The sequence below is a fragment of the Rosa chinensis genome, chromosome 5 (genome assembly GCF_002994745.2).
Source record: "Rosa chinensis cultivar Old Blush chromosome 5, RchiOBHm-V2, whole genome shotgun sequence".
NCBI lineage: Eukaryota > Viridiplantae > Streptophyta > Magnoliopsida > Rosales > Rosaceae > Rosa > Rosa chinensis.
In genome coordinates this window covers 23,125,824-23,138,945 of record NC_037092.1, presented here as the reverse complement: position 1 = coordinate 23,138,945, position 13,122 = coordinate 23,125,824, and the positions used below count along the sequence as shown (strand labels likewise).

The 13,122-nt window shown below is 38.4% G+C and overlaps 2 protein-coding genes across 2 annotated transcripts; one reads left to right on the top strand and one right to left on the bottom strand.

Moving 5' to 3' along the window:
• Positions 1-18: 18 nt before the first annotated feature.
• On the bottom strand, positions 19-2,868 carry LOC112202338 (NADH kinase). Its single transcript, XM_024343325.2, has 5 exons — positions 2,696-2,868; positions 1,843-2,085; positions 1,591-1,671; positions 854-1,005; positions 19-730 (listed from the first exon to the last, which is right to left on the bottom strand). Exons 1-5 carry the CDS (start codon positions 2,786-2,788, stop codon positions 400-402), a joined length of 900 nt encoding a protein of 299 aa, XP_024199093.1. The 5' UTR covers positions 2,789-2,868; the 3' UTR covers positions 19-399.
• A 684-nt stretch (positions 2,869-3,552) lies between these two features.
• LOC112165418 (zinc finger BED domain-containing protein RICESLEEPER 1) lies at positions 3,553-8,152 on the top strand. The gene is made up of 4 exons (XM_024301906.2): positions 3,553-3,830; positions 5,595-7,589; positions 7,678-7,742; positions 7,837-8,152. Exons 1-3 carry the CDS (start codon positions 3,575-3,577, stop codon positions 7,731-7,733), a joined length of 2,307 nt encoding a protein of 768 aa, XP_024157674.2. The 5' UTR covers positions 3,553-3,574; the 3' UTR covers positions 7,734-7,742; positions 7,837-8,152.
• The last annotated feature ends 4,970 nt before the right edge of the window (positions 8,153-13,122 follow it).

Below are 13,122 nucleotides of genomic sequence, written 5' to 3'. Positions count from 1 at the left end.
TCAAATCTACTTGGTCAATATTAGTGCTTATGGTGGATTTTGAATCAAACTCGATGCTAGCAGTGAAATCCTAGTGTATCCGGGTAGTCACTACATATGAATTGTCTCCGTTTACACCATATTGTACTCTAAAATTCAAGATTTCAAGGAAATCTAGGCATCTTGTACGCCAAATTCTACAGGCTGTATTGAACAATCTAAGATGCAAAATCATTCCAAAATTCGTAGATTTCCCTTCAGAAGCAGAGAATCAAAAGGTAAACGTGGACTCATGTCTACGGAAGTGCCCCATATATGCACCAGCCATATTTACAAAATGTTTCTCTACTATCATTTTCATTGTAACTTGGCCTCCTCATAAACCACTAACGTGCTGTACACGGTGAGGCAAGAAAACCTTCAAACTGGGGCCTTGGAAGATATCTCGATGCGATCCCCATTTTTTACAGAACAGCGGACATGAGTACCATCAATGTATATGATTCCCTCTTTACAAAACCATGTAGCTTCCATGGACTGTTGAGGATTAATAAACCCATGCATAAAGCTTGAGGCTGCTCCTAATGCAATGGGCTCTCTTACCATATACTGGAGGTCCTGAGATAATATGGGCATTGGAAATCCGCCAGCTGAAAGCATTGCAGCTGTTGCTCCCGCAGCTGTTGAAACTCTTAGACCGCTTGATCGAGAGCTCACTAAAGGAGAGCATGGCTGGTAATCACTTTTAATTCTGCAAACAAAGACCTTCAATATATAAATATATTTTGTTTTAAAGAACGCATTTAATACATGCCAATAAAAAAAAAAAGGTCAAATGTATGGCTATTTGTGTGAGACCAAGGGGGCGCCTTACTTGAATGAGAACCGTGAAAGTGTTGCTGGACATGGATGTGCAATTAAAATATCATTAAGAGCGTAAGTTGAGATCACTTGTGTGTTTACACCTATGGAGATCCTTCTCAGATCGGAAGGACTAATTCGATCCTCTATGATGTTGTCCAGTATCTGGAAAGAGTAATTATCAAAAGATTAGTTCTAAAATTTGCAAGCAAAATGGAAGGTCTGCCCTGGGCTGAAGAACACTGATTTTTCACAAAGCATCGATTCCATAACTCGAAAAACAGATAAATGGTCTGACTTGAGGTTGTGCAGAGCAACCTCATAAGTTCATAACGAAAAGACTTAACTAAGCTTTGCACCTGAGCAATTGGGCTTCCGCTACATAGAACCCACCAATATGACCCAGTAAGAAACATCATTTTGTGCTACACACTCTAGATGCCTTTAAGACCACAGCAGGAAGGCTTTGGCAGACAACGAGGTTTTATTTGAGTACTCTCCCGTAAGGCAAGTGAATAATGGTGAGAAGTTGCACTACGAAACATTTTGATGGAAATATTTCTTGACACTAAAAGGTTGAGCATCAGTTAAAGACTTAGACTGGAGATTAATTCTTAACTTTTTGTTCATAGATCTTTTCTCCAAATGACTGCTTTTATAAACCTCACAACAGATTAGCCAAACTACAGCCTGGCCTCCATTCTGATTTTCTTTGGGTCAAATTCATGAAATAATCTTAGAAAGTCTTGCCTGTTCAAAGTTGTCAACAGTTGCAGCACAAAGATAGCCTGTGCTTCTAGTCGCATCATACACATTGCTGTGCCTTAACACCTAACCAAATGAAATACAGTAAATAATTTATGAGATTCTAATCTATAATCCGCAAAAACAGAAAAAGGATGAATTGATTACAAGAAAAGATTAAGTAAAACGCAGGAAAGTAATATGCCCATACAAAGGCTAACCAACACTCTATGGGCTTAGCCAAAGCAAGAAACTAACCTCTTCAGGTCGGGTAGGGTCAGAATTCACTCCTAGAACTGGAACAGAGTCATCAATATAATGGCTAGCATGTAGTAAGGTGCCATCACCACCAACTGTAATAACAAGGTCCACATCATGGATGGGCTGCCTTATATCGTTACGCAGTAGAGCTTTCCACTCAACAGGCTTGTGCCGCAAAATATTCTGACAAAAGTTTATTGCATCCTTGTGCACCTTTCGCCTATTGTCCAAGTGCTTTAGCTGAAGAAATCGTCTCAAGATTAAGTCTAACTGTATTATTTCCTGGCACATAGTTTCACGACCAAGACATATTCTACAGAACAGATATTATGATCTTAAACTTGCAATCTCCACTAATCACAAAGGCAAAGCTTCGTTGTGGGAAAAACTTATAGAATACCTAATATGTCATCGCCTTCTTTTTCTTTTTTTTGGGTATGAAATATTCTTACTTACTGGATTGAACTAGTGAAATCAAGATTACATATTTGCCATAAACACATGAAACCTTCACCATATTTCCCATCTCGAAGCATAATATACTTATTCCAACTGCAAAGAACTTTACTTTCTCACTTCTAAGTCCCAAATTCAACCTCAATATCAAGTTCTTGCATTCATTAATGTTTTGAACCAAAAAAAAATACAAATTTATTTATTTTTTCTCATTTCTCCCTTGTAATTTACAAAGCAGAACCAAATAAACCAAACCCACAAAGCATTCAAATCAAAGTTTTCAACTTTAAGCATTTCACAAACAATTAAGGTAAACATTTGAAAGGTGATGATCCACGGAAAGGTTTCATATTGTAGCGAGCATTGAATCAAACAAAGAGGAAAGTGTGATTACCTGGAGGCTGGTGATGCGAGACAGGCCGTCGGATTGGGAAGCTGGGTAAACGTCGAACGGTTTTAGCAGCACCAACAATCTCCTCCTCGCCATTACTCTCTCTCTCTCTCTCTCTCTCTCTCTCTCTCGTTCTCTCGTTCTCTCTCACGGAAGGCTGAGAAGGGTATATGGCGGTTGGTTCAGTTTAAGACTCCAAGTAGCGGAGGCCTCGCGCTATTTATGTTTAATGTTGAGGAGGCCTACTCCATTTTCATTATTTACTCTACTAGCCCACAATTTTACGCATTATTTTCTTTTTAATAAGAGAAATTGTATTAACACTTCGCATATCTTTTTAATATTTCGCTTAAATTAGGAAGTAAAATGAAATCCAACTGACTATTTTAGTTTAGGCTTGTTCATCGACCAATTAACAACCATTTTCTAGTCAAGCCTGAACCAAACCAACCTATTATGAAACGGTTTGATTTGGTCAGTTAATTGGTTTCATAACTTTCGAGTCTCTCTTTGCTTAATTCCTTGACTCTACAACCAGCTCAGCCATAACACAACTGCTTTTAGGTAACTCACTTTCTTCTCTTTCTCTTCCAATTTACAACAACGTTGAACTCTAGTGATGAAATACTCATCTGAGATGAACCACGAGATTTGACAATCAGACGAGATCGGAAGAATGCTATCGACAAAGAAGATGATGGAACAAAGGTTATCAAACCGAATAACCGACCTGTTTGTACATACGAAAAACAAAAATAAGAAGGGGGAAGTGCAATTTTTCCCCAATTACAAAGGTGAAGATGCAATTACTGAAATTTAAAAAGAAAAAATCTCAATATTTTTGCATTTGTTGGGGCGACTTGACTGACCTCATAACCCCGGATGGATGCCCATACGTGTGCCAAACGGACCAATAGGATCCATACCCGGGTCCAACCGGTTTCGGTGCAATTAAAAAAGTACGCATCTCAAAGCTTAGTTATTGACCCACAAACCAAAAATGGGTGGTATACTCTTATCGGATCCTACCCATATTCTCTCAAAGCCATATCGGGTTCAGTCTCGCCCTCTCTAGGATCTCTCACCATCCAAACCCCCAATTTCCCGATCCGATTCAATTTCTCAAATTACAATTCCCGTAAGTCCCAATTTCTAATTCTTCAATTTGTTTCGCCTTTTTTTTTACTGTTCGGATTTTAATTTGGTGGTTTCTGATGTAAATGGGAGTATGTTTGGGTGTGACCCAGATCCTAAAGTTTGATGCTTTGATGGGTATGATCGTTTCGGGTTTGGGAAATTGAACTGAAATGTTGAAAATCCCTGCTTTTCAAGTCTGTGATTTTGTTGTAGTTTCTTGTTGAATTTGTAGTTTGTTTACATGGGTTTTTTTTTTGGGTGTTGATGAATTTTGAAAACATGGGGTTGAGGTTTACCTTGTGATATTGTGTGGATTTGATACTAGTGTCTTCATTAGAAAATGCTTAAATGTTATAGTAGTAGAGTAAATAACCAAAAGTTCAGTTGTTTTGTTGTGAAAGTCTTTTTCTTTACTTTTAAGTTTGGCATTGTCTTCATGCACTTTATTATTCTTAAAGATGCATAAAAGATTTAACACTAGTATGAGTATTGATGAATTTTGAAATCATGAGGCTGAGGTTACCTCATTAGTTTTCATGATCAAGAGGAGCATTAGGATTCGACACTAGTTTTCGCATTAGCAAATGATCAAATGTTCCTTTAGAAAACAGAACAACAAAATGTTGAGGGTTTTTTGTCTGAGTTTTTATTTCTTGACCAAATGATGAATATAAGATTGCAAAAATTTCGGCTTGAGATTCTTTGGCTTCTTGTAAGGTTGTATGCTCTAGAAGTTAATTGCACCAAGGTGCTTTCTCTGTGACTGTTATGCGATATGTTTCTCAATTTAGTGGAGTTGTAAATCTTTACCGACATGGGAGGTTTCATGTATGTGGATGTGTGTGCATGTGTAGAAGTATGTCTAGTATAAGCAATATATGCATGTGTTATATCTGTAGATTACACACATTTATGGGTGATTTCTTTTGTCTTGTTTGTGGTTGTTTATATATCCCTTGTGGTTTGGTTTCTCAAAGCTTTGATATGATTTGGCTTACCAACCCCTTGATACAGTGGAGACATAGGAACTTTCGCAGAGAATATGCTAGGAGAGGGAATGAATTAGATGAAGAGATGTCTAATTAAGGGAAGGGGAAGAAAATCCTGTATTTCCACAAAACTGCAGTTGAATGGAATATAGAGCATTGATGCAGTGTTTCAATAATGAGCCAGAGGAAGAAGTCAGTATATTTTGGAATACTTTTTTCTTGAGTCGGACTATGTCTGTGTAAAACTTTCTAGTGTGTTAGGGTGCGAAGTGATCCATATTCGAACTTCGGTACATTTATCAAAAGAAGGGAATTTTTTTTTGAATGCCTGCTGTGGGGTTGTAGCATTGATTCCCTAGCCCAGAAAAATCAGTAGACAACATTTTAGTATTTAATTTTGGTTCTTACCTTCTGGGTTTTCCAGCTAGATATAGATGATGGGATCCAGTCAGATTCTTTGTGTTCTTAATGAATTTTTCCATTCAATTTATTTTCTTGTTGTGCAGCGTGGACCATGATATAGGACCTTGGTAATCGGCTAGTATTTGTTCTTTTCTGGGATGTGTGTGTTCAGTAGTGCTGTAATGATGGGCCCATGCTTATGTTTTGATGGAGTTGTTGTTGTTTATGTTGTTTTTGTGATGTTATTTTCTGAGCTATTGATGTTTGAGGCTCTGCAATTTTATTTATTTATTTATTTTTTTTTTATAAGAGGCTCTGCAAATTCATCTTGTTGATTTATTTGATTTAGTCATTATATCTCATATGACCTGCAGACTTTGGTGGATTTCATGCCTATGTGATGGAAATACCGAATGAAACAGCCATCAAGAAACCAAAGCGGTTGACATCTGTTGTATGGAATCATTTTGAAAGGATTAGGAAGGCTGATATATGTTATGCTATTTGTGTACACTGTAACAAGAAACTCAGTGGATCAAGTAATAGTGGGACCACACACCTGAGGAATCATCTAATGCGATGTCTGAAACGATCAAACTTTGATGTTTCTCAACTACTTGCAGCGAAGAGAAGGAAAAAAGATAATACTGTTAGCCTTGCAACTATCAATGGTGATGAAGCACAGAGACAAGACACATATATTAAGCCAACAATTATGAAGTTTGATCAGGATCAGAAAAAGGATGAAATTGTTACCCTTGCAAGTGGGAAGTTTGATCAGGACCGTAGTCGGTTTGATCTTGCTCGCATGATTATATTACATGGTTACCCATTGCCAATGGTTGATGATGTAGGATTCAAAGTGTTTGTCAAGAACCTTCAGCCTTTATTTGATCTTGTGCCAAATAATGATGTCGAGAATTTTTGTATGGATATCTATAGGAAAGAACGAGGTAAAGTGTATGAGATGATAAATAGTTTTCATGGCAGAATTAACCTCTCTGTTGAAATGTGGTATTCTCCAGAAGGTGTTGAATACCTGTGTTTGACTGCACACTTTATTGATGAGGAGTGGAAACTGCAGAAGAAAATTATGAATTTTGTCACACTTGATTTGTCGCATACTGATGATTTGCTTTCGGAAGTGATTATCAAGTGCCTGATGGACTGGGATATTGACAGTAAGTTGTTTGCCTTGACATTTGATGATTGTTCCACTGATGATGACATTGTTCTAAGAATTAAAGACCAGATCTCCCAAAGTAGGCCTCTCTTGGGTCATGGTCAGTTATTTGACATTCGCTCTGCTGCACATGTTATAAATTCGATTGTGAAAGATGCGTTGGAAGCACTGAGAGAGGTGATCCACAAGATTCGAGCAAGTGTCAAACATGTAAGAAGTTCACAAGTGGCCCAAAGGAAGTTCAATGAAATTTCCCAGCAAGTTGGGATCAACAGTGAGAGGAGATTGCTTGTTGATTGCCCAGTTCGATGGGATTCAACATGCCTTATGCTTGAAACAGCTTTAGAATACAGGGGTGCATTTTCAGTCCTGCAAGAGCATGATCCCTCATATACATCAGATTTAACTGATACAGAATGGGAATGGACAAGCTTTATTGCTGGTTATATGAAACTTCTTGTTGAAATCACTAATGCATTTTCAGGCAACAAGTATCCGACTGCAAGTATATACTTTCCTGAGATTTGTGATGTTCACATTCAATTAATTGAATGGTGCAAGAGCCCAGACGACTTCCTCAGGTCTATTGCATTAAAGATGAAAGATAAGTTTGACAAATATTGGAGCAAGTGCAGTTTGGCTTTGGCAGTAGCCGTAATTTTGGATCCCAGATTCAAGATGAAGTTGGTTGAGTATTACTATTCTCAAATTTATGGTAGTCAATCTTTGGAGAAGATCAAGGATGTCTCTGATGGCATCAAGGAGCTTTTTGATGCATATTCAATTTGCTCAACAATGGTTGATCAAGGTTCAGCTTTGCCTGGAAGCAGCTTGCCTAGTACCAGCAGTGATCCCAGGGATAGATTGAAGGGTTTTGACAAATTTCTCTACGAGACATCTCAGAGTCAGAATGTGACATCTGACTTGGAAAAATATCTACAGGAGCCAAACTTTCCTCGTAATTGTGATTTTAACATATTGAATTGGTGGAAGGTCCACACACCAAGGTACCCTATATTGTCCATGATGGCACGTGATGTTCTAGGAACTCCTATGTCAACTATTGCACCAGAATCTGCATTCAACATTGATGGTAGAGTGCTTGATAAATGTCGAAGCTCGCTGAATCCTGAAATTCGAGAGGCATTAATATGCACGCAAAATTGGTTGCAGATGGAATTAAAAGGCAAGTGCATCATACATTAGAATTTTGCTCGTCTTCAATTTAACCTGTATGTAGCAGTAATCTTATGGCAATATCTCTTTTGTATCAGATGTCAATCGATTGTCGAGTTCAGTTAGACCAATTGCCATTGTTGAATCAAGTTAATTTCGAATGGTACGTGTCTGTTACACTGGTTCTCTTTTCCTGCTTATTGGCCAATTATATATGTAACAAGCTGCTGACTTTTGACGTTATCTTGTTATGCAAGGTGATGGATCCTGTATTAACATTTTTCCTTGGTGTCGAATTGCCATCTATACACCGAGTTCATTCCTCGGACTGTTGTGGGCAATGAACATCACCTTTTCTCTATGTATCTATATCTCCACATGAGACTACTTAATTGCTTATAGTTCTTTAGCAAGAAAGCTTAAATGTAAATTTTAGGACTTGCATCAACTAGATTCTCTGATTGTGCTTATATTATCGGGACCTGTTTCATGATTGTAAGTCATCTCTTCAATGTACCCTTGTATGATGAGATATGGTTGTGGAATGAAAGAATTCCTTTTTCATTTACTGCATTGTATAGAATATGGCGTTCCCTTATTGTTTGGGAACCCAAAGTGAATCTCTGCTTTGGCTCAGAGAGATCAATTAAAGGGACTTGGTTCTAGCTAAGTAGCTCTAAACACTTTTTCTTTTTATTTCTTTTAGATCAAAGTGAAGTTTTATTGACATGAGATACAAGTACATAGGATAATTGGATAAGTATGGCAGGGTCAACAATGACAATCTAGAATCTAATATGAAAATTAAGAAACAAAAGCACACTCTTTATTAAGTTGCGCTGCCTGCAACTTTCACAAAAATATATATATTTATCAGCAAAAATCGGAAGTGGATAAATGTCTTCACTTCTTCTCAAACTTGATCTAACAGCGGCCTAAAGATTAAAGTGGGGGACACTGACACTAACAAATTGAGCTTGCATCAATGAAAGTAAAGGAAACTAAATCTCCATTTCTGTTGGCTTTTTACTACTTACAATTTACAATGAAACTGAAATCTTTTCGATAATCTCTTTGCAGTATTCTTACTCATTGACACATAATGAGTTTGTAATATGGAACTTGTCAATTTCATAGTCTCTTGCAACGATCAAAACTGTCCTCAGAGCTCTAAGTTTTATGCCAATATCGATTTTGATGATTATTAAATCTGATTAAAAGAAATATCTAGTGCGTATAGAAATAACCTTTTTTACCGTCTTATGCCCGCTTGCCATTACCGAATTTCTTTTGTGTCTGTCTTTTCTTAATCTGGCTTTGCCATGTCGTATTGCACTCATGTCTATTTCAAATTAACTATGAGAACATGGTATGTATGTGCGTGTGTGAGAGAGAGAGCGACAGAGGCGTCAGAGATTTCACGTTAATAAAGTAAATGCATTTTATGATTTACATAAATTAAACGTAAGTATTAATTGTGATAGCTTATTACACACATCAATTTGCATTAATTTGGGACACGAACGTAATTTTTTTTTTTTATTTAAAAACATCACCCACTCTTTACATGTGCCAATGAGAATTGAACAATGACCTTTACAACGTTGGATTTATAGCGAACATAATTTTTTTCACTACAATACAAAGTTATTAACTGGTTTTCCATGAAATACACAGATCTCAGAGATATTGTGATAACTTGTGACACTCAATAACTTGCATTGACTAGGTTTTCACATGAAAATACAAAGCAGTTCAAAGACTACACGTCAATAAAGTCAATGCATTTATAATTTACATAGATTAAAAGTAAATATTTGGGGAAATGATCATTTACCCAATTTTAGCTTAAAAATTGCCCACTTACCCGAACACTCTAAGAGATTATTTCCCCAATACCCAATTAAGTATTTTTTATTATTTTTTATTTATTTTTGGGACAATTTTGCCCTCTCCTTCTTTGTCACTTAGTGAGAGAAGTCATTAGAGATCTTGCCAGACTCCGGTGACCAGTGGTCGAGCGGGGATTTCGGTGACGGACTCCGGCAACCGGTCACCCGAATCCGGTCTCCGGACTAGTGACTGGATTCCAGCGTCTGAATTTTTTGCCCCCTAATAATACCCAGTAACCATATTATTGCCACTGAGAATCATATTATTGCCCTCAAGTGAATTGCATAAACTCCCAAAACCAAAATGAATACACTACAGACACAATTGATCAATTTACATGTTCAATTGTACACGTAATTTTTTTTTTCCTTCCTCATTCTGGGAGCTCACAATATACACCAAAAAAAAAAAAAAAGTGCTCTGGGCAACCACCGGAGTGTGAGGCCGACTGGTTTTTTCGCCGGTGCTTCCCCAGTGGCGGTTTGGAGGTCGTGACCTGATTGGGCGGCGGAAGATGCGACCGGTTGGGTTGGAGGACTAGCCGATGATTGGCTTATCTCAGGTATGGCTCCGGGCAGTGGAGAAACCAGAGTGGTGGCTGTGCAGAATTTGAGTTTTGGATTGACCCGGCGGTGAGATTCCCTTTGTTTTGGGTTTTCACGGAGGCGGTGGCTTCCTTAATTTGCTGCCTGTGCTCGCTAGGTTCTTGCCTCCGAAAATGGCTGTACTTGTAGACTGATTGGAGTCCTATTCGAAGCAACAAGGTGATCGAGGCGTCTAGTTCTGCAGGATCTGATTCAAATCCTCTCTGTTCGAATCCGATCACTGCCGGAGGTTGAACTTCTCCGAAAGTCACCAAACAACTGTGGCCTCACCGCTTCGTCATCACCACCAACCCCACTGTGATGTCGCCGGCGCCTGCGGAAGTCGAAATCAGAGTGGAATTTGAGAGAGAGAGAGAGAGAGAAATTGGTGATGGGGGAGGAGAGAGAGAATAGATTGAAGAGGGGAGGGGGGGGGGGAGAGAGAGAGAGAGATGAGTGTAATTTATTAATTAAAATGAGGGCAATACTGTCAATAGATGTTAGTTTGAGTAAATGGGAGTAAAAAACTCTTAGTGGAGTAAGTAGGCAATTTTTAGACTAAAATTAGGTAAGTAGTCATGGCCCCTAAATATTTTTGCTAGCTTATGACACAATAACTTGCATCATTAAGGTAGAATCTTCTTCTTCTCAAAAAAAAAAAAAAAAAGGTAGAATCTTCTTGATATATATTATTTTCAATTTGACTTTATTAAAAGTAATTTTAGGACTAGCACCATCTAGATTCCTTGATTTGTGCTTATATTATTGGGACGTGTTTCATGATTGTAAGTCATGTTATGTGATGAAATATGATTGTCTAATGAAAGAATTCCTTTTCATTTATTGCATTGTATAGAATATGACATTCTCTTATTGTAGGAACACCAAGTGATCATCTGCTTTGGCTATGAGAAATCAATTAAAGAGAATTGGTTCTCACTAAGTAGCACTCGGGATGAAATCAACTATCCCTAATTACACTATTCTTATTCTGTCTCCATGCATTCATTGGTCCACAAACAATAAAAAATGTAATAAAAGATTAAGAAAATATTTTCTTAATCTTTGTGGACCAATGAATACATGAGGACAGAATAGAAATAATGTATTGGAAACAGCTGATTTCATTCCGTAGCATCAACTTGAAATTAAATTATGTGACACTGTGACCAATAAATTGAATTTGCATCAAAGAAAGTAGTGGAAATTAAATCACATTTCTGCTGACTTTTCACCACTTACAATTTACAATGAAACTAAAATCTTGATAATCTCTTTGCAGTTTTCTTACTCGTCGATGATTGACTATTGTACACATAATGATTTTGTAATATGAAACTTGTCATTCATAATCTCTTGTAATGGCAACCTAATTGAAAAAAGTCCTCAAAGGTCCAAGCTTGGAAGAGAGATATATATATAGTATTTCTCCCATTCCTGTTTCAAATTAACTATGAGTACGTGGTAAATGTCTGTCTGTGTCTCATAGTGAGTGAGTGAGTGAGAGAAAGAGCCCTGGTTTCAATAATTGGATACTGTCTTGGCAAAGCATGCACTGTTTTTGAAATTCGACAAGTTATATTGCAAGAAGTAGATAAGCCTCTTTTTTTTTAGAATAGAACATATCCATTAATCAATCACGCTAACAATGGGGAGGACATAAACCTAAACCCCAAGAAACCACGGTTACAGAGACCATCAAGCCAAAGGGCCCAAACTCTAACCACCAAGCGCCCATCTCCAAGGCTACCTTGAACATTTGACCCCGAAAATTCCAGTAAAATCTTATAATCAACCGCCAAGAAGGCAGCGTCCTCTTCAACACCGTGTCCGATAGTGCTAGACCACGTGTAAAGGATCGCATACCAGCAAATTGACAACAAAAGTAAACCGGCTTTGAATAAAATCGTCCTCGTCCTCGGGAATGACACCATTTACTTGGCCAAACACCTAGACCAACTCCTAACTCAACAGAGTAGGAGACCCACCCTAGCTCAGAAGAGTAGGGACTTATTAAACCTAACCAAACCAAACAAAAAACCCTAATTAAAACACAACTAGAACCAAAGTAAACTGAAACCAATCCCCACCACCAGGGCCCAAAAACAGGGGCCCGGCCCAACACCCACTTCCCCGAGCAGTACTCCACCAATGCAGAAACCCAATCCCGCCGCCGGCAAGCACTATCAACGCCACCCCTGCACGGCCTCGCCGCCTCCCGATTCCACCTCTCCACCGTGCCAATATGCAGACAAATTCTACACCCAATTGACACCGCAACCAGATCCAGAAACCCGATAGAAACGGAGCCCAACTAGGAACCCTCCTGCCGTGAATTGCCTGCTTCCACCATACCCCAGATCGCTTCGTTGATGACGCCAACTCCCACCGCCAGCCAGAAACAAGGTGTTGCATCCCCACAACCGTTGTCGCCCCTGATCCGAGAGGGACCGATCGAGAGATCTACCTATCCCGAGATCAAGAACCCACCCTCCTCCCCTGGGCTGAGTCTCTGCCCTGAAGACCCACCACTAACCAGCCCCTCCTGGGCCGGAACGCAACGGCAGGATTGCCGGTGGCACTCGGCCGGGAGAGAAACGAATCACGCCGGGTTTTCCTTCTCTTTCGCGCGCGTGGGGAGCGTTCTTCCTACCCCTATCATTTTGATAGAATTTTTCTCTTATTTGAGATGTTATTCGAGACAAAAATGAGTTAAGGCCATACAGTTTTTTTTTTTTTTTTTTTTTTTTTTTTTTAGAATATAAGGCCATACAGTTTTAGATGTAAACACAAACTCAATCAATACCAATTTTGCCGAAGTAGATAAGCGTAGATAAGCCTTTAGGAATAACCAATTGAGAATAACAACGATAGGTATTCAATTGAATAACAAAGCTATTTAGAATGAAAAAAGGGTACGAAAATTCATTTCATAATTTGCATTTGAGTTAATCTAGATCACAATTTCCCCTTGTCAAAATAAATTTTTATCTCCCACAACTCATATGTTAAATATGTAATGTGTAGGTAGAAAAAAGCGGAAAATTTTGTAAGTAGTGGCCTATT